The sequence below is a fragment of the Musca autumnalis genome, unplaced genomic scaffold (assembly GCF_047663935.1).
Source record: "Musca autumnalis isolate F117 unplaced genomic scaffold, ASM4766393v1 scaffold_3, whole genome shotgun sequence".
In the NCBI taxonomy this organism is placed as follows: domain Eukaryota; kingdom Metazoa; phylum Arthropoda; class Insecta; order Diptera; family Muscidae; genus Musca; species Musca autumnalis.
In genome coordinates, this window is record NW_027411866.1 from 41,640,118 (window position 1) to 41,654,024 (window position 13,907).

A 13,907-nucleotide genomic window follows, 5' to 3' on the forward strand; every position below is an offset into this window, starting at 1 on the left:
GTTAGTTTTGGCGGTGAAAATCGTTTGGAACAAAATCCAAAGAATTTTATTTGCGATTTTACAGATTTCTCTGGAACTTTCTGCAACTGTGTGGGGCTGTACCATAAAACACGCGGTATCTGTACCGTTACCTGACAAGTGCCTTCAAGCTGTTTCCCAATTGGAATATTCTTTTGGGTGTGCGAATTTCTGTACGGGCAAAAGGATGTGTGATTCTTATTAAGCAATTAAATGTGCGACGTTATTTAATTGCACACAATTTTAATGCAACAAGCTACAAATTTTTATTGGAAAATTTGCTGCGTCAGCTACTGTTACCACCGTGAGGAACCGCACCACCACCTAGCTAACAGGACACTTAACAAATTCCACCAGGGCAGCATCACCACACAGCCCCACCGTTCCATACTACCATCATCTATTAGTTCCGTCATTCACCCCATAGTTAGTGTCGTTTTACGAGTACAGTACGGCTGCCTAGGTGAACACCCACGTGTGTTAGGTTCTCATATCTCTCAGTCACAGACCGAGGGGTATCGAGACCTAGTTTTTATCATTAAATCGACGGTCAGCCGATATTAAAAAAATTAATTTTGCCCGTGAAATCAAAACTATTGCCGCATATTTTAATAAGTAATATAAGTGTTTGTTCATAAGAGTCAGATAGCCCACGTGCAACATTCCCTGCGGGTTCCATTTGTTTCTACCCTTAAGTAATAACGGTATCTTAGTACATGTGGTAATTTGTGATGGTAAAGAGAGTCTGATTAAATACAAATATTTGAATGTTAAAAGTTGGCAAAGTATTTACTCCTTTGCATACGAAATTCTTTTTGGCCTAATTGACCGGTTATCAAAACTCTCGTTCGGATTAAAATTTTAGTGAATTCTCGGGATTTTTGCACGTGTGTTCTCACGGTTAGTTATTGTGAATTATTAGTATCAGGATTATTATATTAATCTATATCATACTACAGATTATACATAATTTAAATTTTTATTCAAATTTTATTTTTTTCCCTAAATTTATTACCCGATACACAACCTTTAACTCCCAAAATTGTCACCCTATTCCCTCATCATCGTACTTACTACAAATCCAGACTATATTCTAGTTTGGACCAAATTGTAAATGTTTATCCCATTACACTTCAGCAACAATTTTTGGTATTAAAACAAAATTGTTTCAGAGTGTAATATTTTATATTTCTGAAACTACAGTCAACCGATTGAGCTCGATAGGTGTGATAAAAGTAAAATTAGTGATTGAGTGCGAATTAGCACTACAGTATTTTGGGATATACATCCATTTTTTTTTCTTTTTTTTGAAATTCATTTTCAAAGCCAAGTAATATAGCCGTATATATTTTGATTCACCCTACAAAGGGAATACATAAAAATATTTTTGAATTTTAATTGCTTATTGAATTCTGAAGAATTATGATATATATGATTGCAACATATGACTGAGTAGTTATAAGGTCGAAGTACTATATCTAGTGCATTTAAATAAATGAATCAAATTGAAATGAAAAATAGTGTGAAATAATGAACATGAAGATGTTCGAATAGGTTTCACTTTAAGGTAATGTAAATAAGAAGGAGGTTTAGCCAACTGGAATTAGTGGGAGTTCACATAGTGAATGTGAACTCATAAGGGGATTTTACAAAATCCAAAGGGAGGGCGATTGGGTACCTAGACTACACCCTTAGGTACCAACGACATTGGAAACAACAACAGCTATATATATCTACCTGAATATTATGATCATGGTTTCTTTGATGTGTGACACAATTTTTTTTGTTAGTGAATCAGTATGCCCCCTGAATGGAGCCGGAGCAAATTAAATAAGTCGTGCCTGCCTACCACCTGATTTCAAATACGACAACAATAAAGTGCATGCTCAGTTTCACACATATAACAAAATGGCGCCCCAACGTGCAGGCCAGGTTCAACCTGGTACACTCCCGAAGAATTTCAATTTATTTTTTTTTCTCGTTTCGTCTTGGGTGTGATGTCTATGATGATACCCAATAGCGATTCAGAAAAGTTAATAGATTTTATAATCTTTCTGGAACTACAACGTATAGAAAGTTATATTACTTGTCATAGATTTATTGTTTTATTACAAAATCTATTTTGCAGTAATATATTTGGAAATTCTTCGTTTCAATTATAGACATTGACGGTATATAGTCATTCGTTGTTGATACCTTTATGATTAACACGCAATTAGCGATACCCGATATGCTCTCTTTTGTGTCACTTATTCAAAGATATTTTTATGGGTTTTTCAGATTTAGTAGGCCTATTCTCTAACTTTTAACAACTTCGCTCATTGTTTGTGTTACAACAATTTCTTTTGTTTGTTTTGTAGTTGTTACAACAACAAAATAAATTTTAACAACTTTTGAATCGATAAAAGTTATAGAATTCCTACACAGGAAGAATTTAGGAATTATTAGTATTATAGCGTAATGTTGTGTAATTTTCAATGTTGTTGTTTTTTATGTTGGCTAAAACCGGAACTTATTTACATTTACCTGATACACGAATATCTATATACTTTATATTTTTGTTTTTGTGAGGAACGACGCATTTTAGGAAATTTAGAATTTTTTTCAAAAAGCTCACAGCTTATATTATTTCTATTTGAAGCTTTTGAGAGAGAAGGTCCGGCTATAGACAATTATTAATTTTTTTTCGTTGGCAAAATTATAATTTTAACTGATACATGTTACTGCTGCCTGCTATATTCATTAGTGATTGCATACAGATTTTCTTCAAAATTGTCGTATTGTTGGCATCTAAAAACTTAGCACTTTTCATTTTTATCTGGCACCTGCACTGATAAGGACTTAAGAGTTTCTTTTGGCAATTTTTTTCCTGTTTCTGGTTTGAGATTTGATTATAGAGTTTCGTCGTGGGATGTTTTGAAAATTTTTTCCGATCGTTAGTTTGGATCTGTGGTTCATCAGTTTTAGTCAGTTTTTCTCAAAACTTTGTGATAGTTAATTACTATTCACTTTGCTTACATTTTCCGTGGTAGTTACCATTCTATTTCCGATTGCGTGAGGCATAGGGTCGTCGCCCTCAAGACATTTGTTGTTTTTTTTATTTCTATTAAAAGACGACAGGAGGTGTTTGATAGGCTCAAACTACTGACTGTTAGTTCTTTCTCTTAAAATATACAGGCTTTAAGTAGTAGTATATTTTTGTTTGTTTTCACGTACACACAGGGTGTACACAGAACTGGACTAACTGTACCCGAAGACTGGTCTTCAGTTAGGCTCGAGGTCTACTGAAGTACCTTAAGGTTGTAGGGGCGGTTAGTCTGGAGAGCCTTCGGACGGCAGCGCTCAACCTTGAGTTGGAGCATTTTCCGTAGGACTGATTGTTGTCTGGTTGGCGATTTCTCAGTGTATTTTTTAGAAAGCCGTTCTATGCTTATCTAAAAATACACTGAAGTGGCCTCGAGTAACTTTTTGAGGACATTCTAACTGACAACAATCACTCCTACGTTTGACAGTCTACCTCATAGAACAATAGGGGTAGGCGAAGAGGACTGAAGAGCCTATCGAAGTCCTATTTTTTTTTTCTTCACCAGCTAAGACCTTTCTTTTTCTGATTCGAATATTATTCGAATTAATTTTACCCGGACTTACAAACTTTTACCTTGATCTACCACAGCCTAGATAATCTATTGTCTCAATTTATTCTGTTTTACAGGATTTTTGAGTTTTTTCTGCTTTTGAGAAACTTTTCATGATTTATTGATTTTAGATTCGATTCTTTTTGAAGTACCAGACCTGTTGTAACCATTCAGTAGTCTGATCGAGTTTTGTTGTGTATTAAAATTTCACTATTGGACTTTGACTATCTCGGCGATACATATCTATATCTTTATTTCTCTTTTGAATATATGGTATCATACCTACCTTTTGAATAACCTGTTGATCATTTGAAAAGTCACATTTTTTTGGAAATTGTTTCTTGAGCTTTTTATTGAGATTTATTGTTGTACTGAGTAATAAAAGTACATTTTTGGAAAGTTCTTCAACATTTTTTTGTTGAGATTTGGTTTTGATTTGAACAACATGCAGCCTGCTACGGGTGCTAAGCCAAAAACTTACGGCATTATGACTAGGTCGACAAGTCAAGCAGTGGGAGAAGCTGCTGGAACTGAACCAGGTACCGAATCGGGCATCCCAGCTAGCGCTGATGGCAATGATCCGCCTACACCAAACGAATTTGCAAGTCCACCTACTCTTTCGCAAGTAAATGAGCAACCAAGCACAATTACTAGACCTTCTTTTAGCCCTTTGACTATTCGTGGCAATGATGAAGATCAGGTTGATAGGCTTAGTAGCACAGGAGTTCTTGAGGTAGTTCAGTCCGCCTTAGAGGCCACCCAAGCATCAATGGTTGAAACCATGAAAAAGGAAATGCAGAAAGCGGTTGTTGCTGCAGTTCAAGCTGCTTTTTCTCAATCTTCTGTTCCTCCAGCTAATCCTATTAACAGACAAGAACCACATTCTCAAAGCATAGATTGGCCTCATGATTTGCCACCACTACAAACCGATACCAGACATGCCGGATCGGGTAGTAGAAACCAGGAAGTTCCAAATCGAAATAGGGAAGATTTTAGTAGGCCCAGGTATCCATATCTCAGTAAGTGGGGCATTAAGTTTGATGCTACCCCAAAGACACCGAATGTTGAAGATTTTATCTTTCGAGTAGAAAGACTTCGGAATAGTTATGGCTGCCCAGAACAAGAATTGGTTGATGAATTTCATCATTTATTGGAAGGCCGTCCTTGTCAGTGGTACTGGGGTCTGATCCGTCAATATCCAAATTTGAACTGGGAGATGTTAAAGCTGTGTATAGTTAGGGAATTCCAGCGTTTTCAATCAAATCTTGATGTGATGAGGCAGATTATGGACAGAAAGCAGGGTAGGGATGAATCTGCTACTCAATATATAGATGCCATAAATAGCCTGCGTACTCAGTTGAGGGAACCTTTGAAAGATTTTGAAGTTATAGACATCCTCAAAGCTGGATTGAAACCCAGACTTGCCCATTTAACATTTAGTGGCACTTTTTATTCTGTTGAACAATTCCGAAATGAAGTTAGGAAAGCTGAAGAGTTTCTTGAAAGGGAATCGTCATTGAGATTTAGGACTGGCCAACCCTCTCGAATGATAAATGAAATTAACGATTCTGATGATTTTGTACATGATGTTGAGGAGCTGAGGCTTCGGCCGAAGGCACCTGGTGTTTCCAAAAATGAGACTTCAAGATGTTGGAATTGCGGTAGCAATGGACACATTTTTAAGAATTGCACTAGTTCTCATCGTTCAGTCTTTTGTTTCCGTTGTGGATCACCAGGGGTTACTACTCCACAATGCAACCAATGCAAACAAGTTAGTCGTCCTTCTAATCCTTCTAAGTCAGAATCCATAGCTACTCAGACTGTGGATTGACTAGCCTCTACTGATGTTTCCACTTCTACAGATCCATTTCTTTCTGATCCATGTAGAGTGATACCCAGACTTTCCAATGACTTAGTCAAAACCAAACCTGATTTGACTTTGCCTTTTCATATTCGCATGGCGAATTATCTGAAGACTAGGGAGCGTATTTTCAACTCTGAAATTTCTTGTAAATCTGATGTTTTTGTTTCCAAACGAATCCTTAAAGCTCGTGAACGTTATAAATTGAGACGCCTTAAGAGAAATTCAGTTTCTTCTTGCACTTTTTCTGATTTTAAATCAAAAGACCCTCGTCCTTTTCGAGAAGTCTTGGTGAATGGTATGTCCGTATTAGCTTTGTTTGATAGCGGTGCCACCATCACCTGTCTAGGTAAGGATTGTTTTTCCCTCATTGAACGTTTGGAATTGAATGTTACACCGGTTTTTAAATGCAGCGTCGGTACAGCTAGCGGCCAACGTATTCATTGTAAAGGCAAAGTTAGAGTTGAACTGTCTTATGATGGCCAAACAAATACCATGGACGTTTATCTGATCCCTGGTTTAGAAAACGCGATGTACTGCGGCGTTGACTTTTGGAAAACATTCCATATAGCACCCAAACTTATCAGTAGTATTGAGCTTCATAATAATGTCGATTCGGATATGCACATATTGTCTCCAGACCAAATTGAAGCCCTTGAGAAAGCCAAAGAAAGTTTCAGGGATTTCGGGAAGTACGGTCTTGGGAAGACAAGCATTGAAGAACACATTATCGATACGGGCAATGCGGTTCCTGTTAAGCAGCGCCATTACCCGGTGTCACCCGCTGTAGAGTCTTTAATATACCAGGAACTAGACAGGATGTTAAGCTTAGGCGTAATAGAAGTCAGCACCAGCCCCTGGAATTCCCCAGTTACTTTAGTTCGTAGAGGGGAGAAGAACAGGTTATGTTTAGATGCGCGCAAGCTTAATGAGGTCACCGTTAAAGACGCGTACCCCTTGCCATTTATCGATGCTTTGCTTGGTAGACTTCAGGATACATACTTTATCTCTAGTATCGATCTCAAGGATGCGTTCTGGCAGGTTCCCCTAGCGATAGAAAGCCGTCCGAAGACTGCGTTCACTGTACCGGGGAGACCACATTATCAATTCACCGTCATGCCGTTCGGGTTGTGCAACGCAGCCCAACGGTTATGTCGGTTAATGGATAAAGTGATCTCACCGGAACTGAAGAACAAAGTCTTCGTATACCTTGACGACTTATTGGTGGTCTCACCCGATTTCGATTCGCATATCGTACTTCTTCGCAAGGTAGGTGAACTATTGTCTGGGGCGAACCTGACCATAAACTTGAGCAAATCGAAATTCTGTCGTCGCGAACTGAGATACTTGGGATACATCGTGGGTGAAGGAAAGCTTAAGCCAGACCCTACGAAAATCAATTCCATTACTGATATTGCTATCCCGAAGAGCACTCGTGATGTCCGCCGATTCCTCGGTATGGCATCGTGGTTTAGGCGCTTCATTAGAAATTACGCAGAAATAACAGCTCCAATCACAAACACTCTGAAGAAGGGCAAGGCGTTCTCTTTTGACGCTACCGCCATAGAAGCTTTTAATAAACTCAAGCTAGCCCTGACTACTAGCCCCGTTCTTAGTCATCCGGTTTTCGACAAACGGTTTTACGTCCAATGTGACGCCTCCAACCTCGGCATTGGTGCGGTCTTGTACCAATTAGACGCTGCAGGTCTGGAACGTCCCATTGCCTTTCATTCCGCTCAGTTGACCAAGGCTGAACGGAACTACAGCGTCACTGAGCGGGAGTGCTTGGCCGTTATCAGTGCTATAAAGAAATTCCGACCCTTTATAGAACTGATGCCTTTCACGGTAGTAACGGACCATAGTGCTTTGAAGTGGTTAATGGGGCAGAAGGACCTCAGCGGTCGATTGGCAAGGTGGAGCCTCAAACTCCAAGCTTTCAATTTCGATATGCAGCATCGCAAAGGATCCCAAAACATTGTCGCCGACACTTTATCCCGATTGCATGCTGATGAAATAAACATGTTTGCCGATGAAAAGCCGTTGATAGACTTAGAGTCGCCTGATTTTAGAAGCGAGGAATACACACAGCTAGTAGAAATGGTTAAAGAGAACAACGAGAGTCTTCCGGACTTGAAAATTTCCGACGGTTTCGTTTATAAGAAAACAGTTCCTTCAGATGGAACACTAGTTCACGAGAACTTTGTATGGAAACTCTGGGTTCCCTCAGGTTTAACACAAGCACTTATAGAGAATACCCACGCGTCTTCAGTAAAAAGTCATTGCGGCATTGGACGAACTTTAGCAGCTCTTAGGCAATATTTTTATTGGCCCAAAATGGCCAAACAGATTCGTGATGTTATCAATGGTTGTATCGTTTGTAGGCAGACTAAAGCCCCGAATAAAATATTAAGAGCCAAGATGGGTAAAGAAACTATCACTGATAGACCATGGCAAAAGATTTTTATAGATTTTCTTGGGCCATTTCCGAGATCTACACTAGGTAATGCATATATTCTCATCGTTTTGGACCATTTAACAAAATACGTACTTCTAAAACCACTCGCGAAAGCCAATTCGAAAAATGTCATAAAGTTTTTAGAATCTGAAGTTTTCCACAAATTCGGCGTGCCCCAATTGATCCATTCCGATAATGGAAAACAGTTTGTGTCTTCAGAGTTCATATCGTTTTTAAACAAATATGGTTGCACCCCGATCCGAAACGCGGTCTACGCGCCACAAGCGAATGCGTCCGAGAGGGTCAATCGGACCATTATCGCGGCGATTCGATCGTATGTTTCGGAGGATCAAAAAGATTGGGATCGATATTTATCCGCAATCGAATGCTCTTTGAGATCCACCATGCACACTTCACTTGGCTGTTCGCCATATTTTTCACTTTTTGGCACTCATATGATTACGCACGCGAGTGAATACGAGTTGGCACGTAAATTAGGCGTTTTAGAGGACGGCATAGTTGAATTGGTTCCGAAACACGATGTTTTGCAAATAGTACGGGACACGATTAAATCAAAAATTCACGATTGTTATGAAAAGTCAGCTACACGATACAATACCCGATCTCGCGAAATCACGTTTCAACCCGGACAGGAAATACTACGACGGAACTTTGTACTAAGTGACGCTTCGCGCAATATTAATTCTAAGTTATGTCAAAAATTTGTCCGGTGCAGAGTTGCCAGAAGGGTAGGAACTTCTCTCTATGAAGTTGAAGACCTACAAGGTAGAAAGATAGGGGTCTATCACTCGAAAGATCTTCAACATATGGTGCCTAAGAAATAATTAATCGGTTTTTGTTTGCTTCTATGCTGTTTTTGATTCTCCTATTATCAGGGTCGTAGTTTTTCTCCACCTCTACTAACTTCGGTTAACTTCCCGAATCAGTGAGGCTTCTGCAGGCCTACGCCCACGTGTTCGGGTTTGTTATGTTAACCTTGTTTAACATAATGGCCACCTTAGATTTCTTAAATGTAAACGTACTATGAGGATCGCATTGAGGGTGGCCACACCGACTATCGTTTGTTCCGCTTTGATCCTTTTCGTTTTCTTTTCTTCTGGGGTGGCAACGCCCGACCCCAAACGTCAAACTGAATGCCGCCGAATACATATTCCATTTCATTTTTAACAATTACCGGCAGCGACAACATCTCAATTTTAATATTGAGATAAAAGTTTGCAACAAAGTAGAGCGGTGCATTATTGCGCAATAATTTCATTGCTGAAAATCTGCATGTTAATTCCAATTGGGAATTAATTGTGAGGCCTTGCTGTTGATGATATCTTACAAAGGGTGAGTTAGTTTTGGCGGTGAAAATCGTTTGGAACAAAATCCAAAGAATTTTATTTGCGATTTTACAGATTTCTCTGGAACTTTCTGCAACTGTGTGGGGCTGTACCATAAAACACGCGGTATCTGTACCGTTACCTGACAAGTGCCTTCAAGCTGTTTCCCAATTGGAATATTCTTTTGGGTGTGCGAATTTCTGTACGGGCAAAAGGATGTGTGATTCTTATTAAGCAATTAAATGTGCGACGTTATTTAATTGCACACAATTTTAATGCAACAAGCTACAAATTTTTATTGGAAAATTTGCTGCGTCAGCTACTGTTACCACCGTGAGGAACCGCACCACCACCTAGCTAACAGGACACTTAACAAATTCCACCAGGGCAGCATCACCACACAGCCCCACCGTTCCATACTACCATCATCTATTAGTTCCGTCATTCACCCCATAGTTAGTGTCGTTTTACGAGTACAGTACGGCTGCCTAGGTGAACACCCACGTGTGTTAGGTTCTCATATCTCTCAGTCACAGACCGAGGGGTATCGAGACCTAGTTTTTATCATTAAATCGACGGTCAGCCGATATTAAAAAAATTAATTTTGCCCGTGAAATCAAAACTATTGCCGCATATTTTAATAAGTAATATAAGTGTTTGTTCATAAGAGTCAGATAGCCCACGTGCAACATTCCCTGCGGGTTCCATTTGTTTCTACCCTTAAGTAATAACGGTATCTTAGTACATGTGGTAATTTGTGATGGTAAAGAGAGTCTGATTAAATACAAATATTTGAATGTTAAAAGTTGGCAAAGTATTTACTCCTTTGCATACGAAATTCTTTTTGGCCTAATTGACCGGTTATCAAAACTCTCGTTCGGATTAAAATTTTAGTGAATTCTCGGGATTTTTGCACGTGTGTTCTCACGGTTAGTTATTGTGAATTATTAGTATCAGGATTATTATATCAATCTATATCATACTACAGATTATACATAATTTAAATTTTTATTCAAATTTTATTTTTTTCCCTAAATTTATTACCCGATACACAACCTTTAACTCCCAAAATTGTCACCCTATTCCCTCATCATCGTACTTACTACAAATCCAGACTATATTCTAGTTTGGACCAAATTGTAAATGTTTATCCCATTACACTTCAGCAACAATTTTTGGTATTAAAACAAAATTGTTTCAGAGTGTAATATTTAATATTTCTGAAACTACAGTCAACCGATTGAGCTCGATAGGTGTGATAAAAGTAAAATTAGTGATTGAGTGCGAATTAGCACTACAGTATTTTGGGATATACATCCATTTTTTTTTCTTTTTTTGGAAATTCATTTTCAAAGCCAAGTAATATAGCCGTATATATTTTGATTCACCCTACAAAGGGAATACATAAAAATATTTTTGAATTTTAATTGCTTATTGAATTCTGAAGAATTATGATATATATGATTGCAACATATGACTGAGTAGTTATAAGGTCGAAGTACTATATCTAGTGCATTTAAATAAATGAATCAAATTGAAATGAAAAATAGTGTGAAATAATGAACATGAAGATGTTCGAATAGGTTTCACTTTAAGGTAATGTAAATAAGAAGGAGGTTTAGCCAACTGGAATTAGTGGGAGTTCACATAGTGAATGTGAACTCATAAGGGGATTTTACAAAATCCAAAGGGAGGGCGATTGGGTACCTAGACTACACCCTTAGGTACCAACGACATTGGAAACAACAACAGCTATATATATCTACCTGAATATTATGATCATGGTTTCTTTGATGTGTGACACAATTTTTTTTGTTAGTGAATCAGTATGCCCCCTGAATGGAGCCGGAGCAAATTAAATAAGTCGTGCCTGCCTACCACCTGATTTCAAATACGACAACAATAAAGTGCATGCTCAGTTTCACACATATAACATATTATGACATTAAATTATATTTATTTTGTTCTTTTTGTATACTACTCACACCAATTGGTGTACCATGATACTTTTTGTGCGCCCTCAGACCTGCATCCTGAGCAAATCCTTTTCCACATATATTACAAATGTAATTCTTGCCTTCATGTATACGTTTATGGTGATTTAGATATTTACGACTAGTGAAGCCTTTCCCACATACTGCACAAATTACATCACGAACATTCAAGTGGGCCTTAACATGATCATTCATGCGCGTTAAATGATTAAACCCCTTCTTACAGATATGACAAAAATATTTAAATCGTTCTTCATGCCGTCGTATGTGATTATCATAGCTTATGGCTGTGCGAAAACTTTCTCCACAAACCGAACATAAATAAGGTTGTGCCCCGGTATGAGAACGCATATGTAAATCAAGTTCAGCATTAAAAGGATAACCCTTGCCACAAATTTTACAAAAGAATTTAAAAACACCCAAATGTCGTTTGGCGTGTATGGTGAAATTGGCGATTTTCTTAAAACCCATACCACATTCCTGGCACTTGAAGGGAGCCTCGCCGTCATGATTCGATCTATGGATTTGTAAATCATTATAAGTTTCAATAATTTCCTTACAGTCTGAACAGCAAAATGGGCCTTGATTTGAATCCAAGAAATCACATTTGTTGTAGTACGCACAGGAAGGTTGGAATTCCTTTCCGGCCTTTTCGCACTCCAAACGTTGCAGTTTGTCTTTAGAATAGGTTTTATGCATGTGGGCCAAATGTTTTTCTAGCTTATAAATATCCATAGTAAGATTCATTTTAGTTTTGATTTCGTCTGACATGGTCTTCAAGGTCTCATGGCGTTTGTCCTTAATTGTAAAGGCCATGTGATTGACATCCCACAAGCTGTTATAGTTCTTGTAAATATCTATTAGATCTTCCATTAGTTTATCACTCAACGGTTTCTAGAAAAAATAATTTAATCAAAATAGTCTCCAACAAAGCTGGCGTTTCGTTAAACTTACCACTTTCTGGTGATATCGTTTCTGAAAAAGTGGAAAATGGTTTAAAAATGATCACCTTGATATGTTTAGAGTCATTTATTTACCCTTTTGAGCTTTACTTTATTTTCAATCGATTCCTTAATAAATTCCATATTTTCAAAAAACCATACATCTGATTTTTCACCTCTGCTTTTACCGTATATTTTCCTTTCAACTTCTTTTTCATATTCCTTGCAAATACCGTTGATTCTTTTTTTAACTTGTTCCAATGTCTGACAATCCTTAAACTGTAGGTTTATGCTATCGGTAATATTCTTAAAGAACCCATCTTTTTCCTTAAGACTGTTGCACTTTTGTGGATGTGTTGTGTCCCACAGTTGAGGCGTATTCTTGAAGGCTTCGATTAGGGCTATAATAATTTCCTTATTTTCTTCTTCGGGCTTGGAAATTTTATTTTTAACCCGATTTGTTGTTTTCAACTCATCACCACTATCCTCATCTGTTTCACTGGATGACAAATTATCATCAGCCATCGAATCGGAATCATCGTTAACCTAAAGGACAATGATGTGTTTGATATTAAAAGCAAAGCTGAATTATATACCTATACCATGTGGACCATGTGGCCACTTACATTATCGTTATCATCCGAAATGTTATGTATTTCAAAGTCCTCCTTATCTTCATATACTTCATTTTGCCAGGAATTTGTTAATACTGGCGGTATTTCTTGATCGGCAAGTATACCTTTCAAGTTTTGTTTTTCTGGCACATGCACAATTTCTTCAATAGCACTTTCATTCGTTTCCAAAGGATCATCAAATGATTGTGCAGCTTCGGACTAAAAGAAATCGCACATCAAAATAATTACGATCATAATTCAGGCGCACACACAATCAAACTTACCTTCTTTAAATTCCTTGTAACCACATTCAACTCGTCTTCATCATGCTCCACCTTGACATCAACCAAACAATCTTCAACTTTTATTTCTGTTAAGCATACATCATCAGCAGCTTCCACACCACATTCAGTCTTATTTACATCCTCTGTTCCAATATTAATTTGTGAATCATGTTCCTTTTCTATATGTTGGGTGAACTTTTTCATTTGTGGTATCATGGTAGTATCACAAAATGAACAATTAAAGGAATAAACATATTTTGCATTCTTTTTCATTGTTATTACAATTTCACCACATTTTTTATTTATCATTTCACTATTAAATTCGATTAAAGGAGGCATATTTATTATTTCTTCCTTGTTCCTTGGGTAATTAAACTTCAACAAAAATGTTTATATTTTTTGAGGTATGTTCAGTTGAAACTTAAAATTCAATGGGTATGTTTTATGATAGAGAGTGCAATTAGTGAAGACTGAAAGACGTAACGTAAGGCAAAAATTGGTACGATAACTTTTGGACCAATTGTTCTTACCTGTTTTTAATGTGTTAAAAATTGAGATTTTTCAACCGTTTACTACATTCCACGCAGAAATATTTGAAATATATACATAAAAGCTGTGTTCCTTACTGTTACCATTTTTAAACTGCAAAGCGTTCCTTAACCCCAAAAAGGGTTAAAACTGGCAGCAATTTTTAAGAGAGTGAGAGAGGAGAGAGAGCACATATGCCTTTCTCTTCTACCACAGGCTACCCGACAAATT

General features: G+C 37.6%; 2 protein-coding genes across 2 annotated transcripts; one reads left to right on the forward strand and one right to left on the reverse strand.

The window, feature by feature from the left end:
* Positions 1-2,877: 2,877 nt before the first annotated feature.
* On the forward strand, positions 2,878-10,862 carry LOC141397040 (uncharacterized). The gene is made up of 2 exons (XM_073972857.1): positions 2,878-9,322; positions 9,391-10,862. The coding sequence occupies exon 1, from the start codon at positions 4,099-4,101 to the stop codon at positions 5,482-5,484; it is 1,386 nt and encodes a 461-aa protein (XP_073828958.1). The 5' UTR covers positions 2,878-4,098; the 3' UTR covers positions 5,485-9,322; positions 9,391-10,862.
* A 388-nt stretch (positions 10,863-11,250) lies between these two features.
* Positions 11,251-13,792, reverse strand: LOC141397037 (uncharacterized). Its single transcript, XM_073972852.1, has 5 exons — positions 13,149-13,792; positions 12,877-13,083; positions 12,347-12,796; positions 12,264-12,284; positions 11,251-12,203 (listed from the first exon to the last, which is right to left on the reverse strand). Exons 1-5 carry the CDS (start codon positions 13,485-13,487, stop codon positions 11,253-11,255), a joined length of 1,968 nt encoding a protein of 655 aa, XP_073828953.1. The 5' UTR covers positions 13,488-13,792; the 3' UTR covers positions 11,251-11,252.
* Between the last annotated feature and the right edge of the window lie 115 nt (positions 13,793-13,907).

Coding starts and splice junctions, on each gene's coding strand:
- LOC141397040 (XM_073972857.1), top strand. CDS start 4,099: ATGCAGCCTGCTACGGGTGCTAAGCCAAAAACTTACGGCATTATGACT.
- LOC141397037 (XM_073972852.1), bottom strand. CDS start 13,487: ATGCCTCCTTTAATCGAATTTAATAGTGAAATGATAAATAAAAAATGT. Junction 13,084..13,148: donor TTACAAGGAATTTAAAGAAG/GTAAGTTTGATT, acceptor GATTTCTTTTAG/TCCGAAGCTGCACAATCATT. Junction 12,204..12,263: donor AACGATATCACCAGAAAGTG/GTAAGTTTAACG, acceptor TATTTTTTCTAG/AAACCGTTGAGTGATAAACT.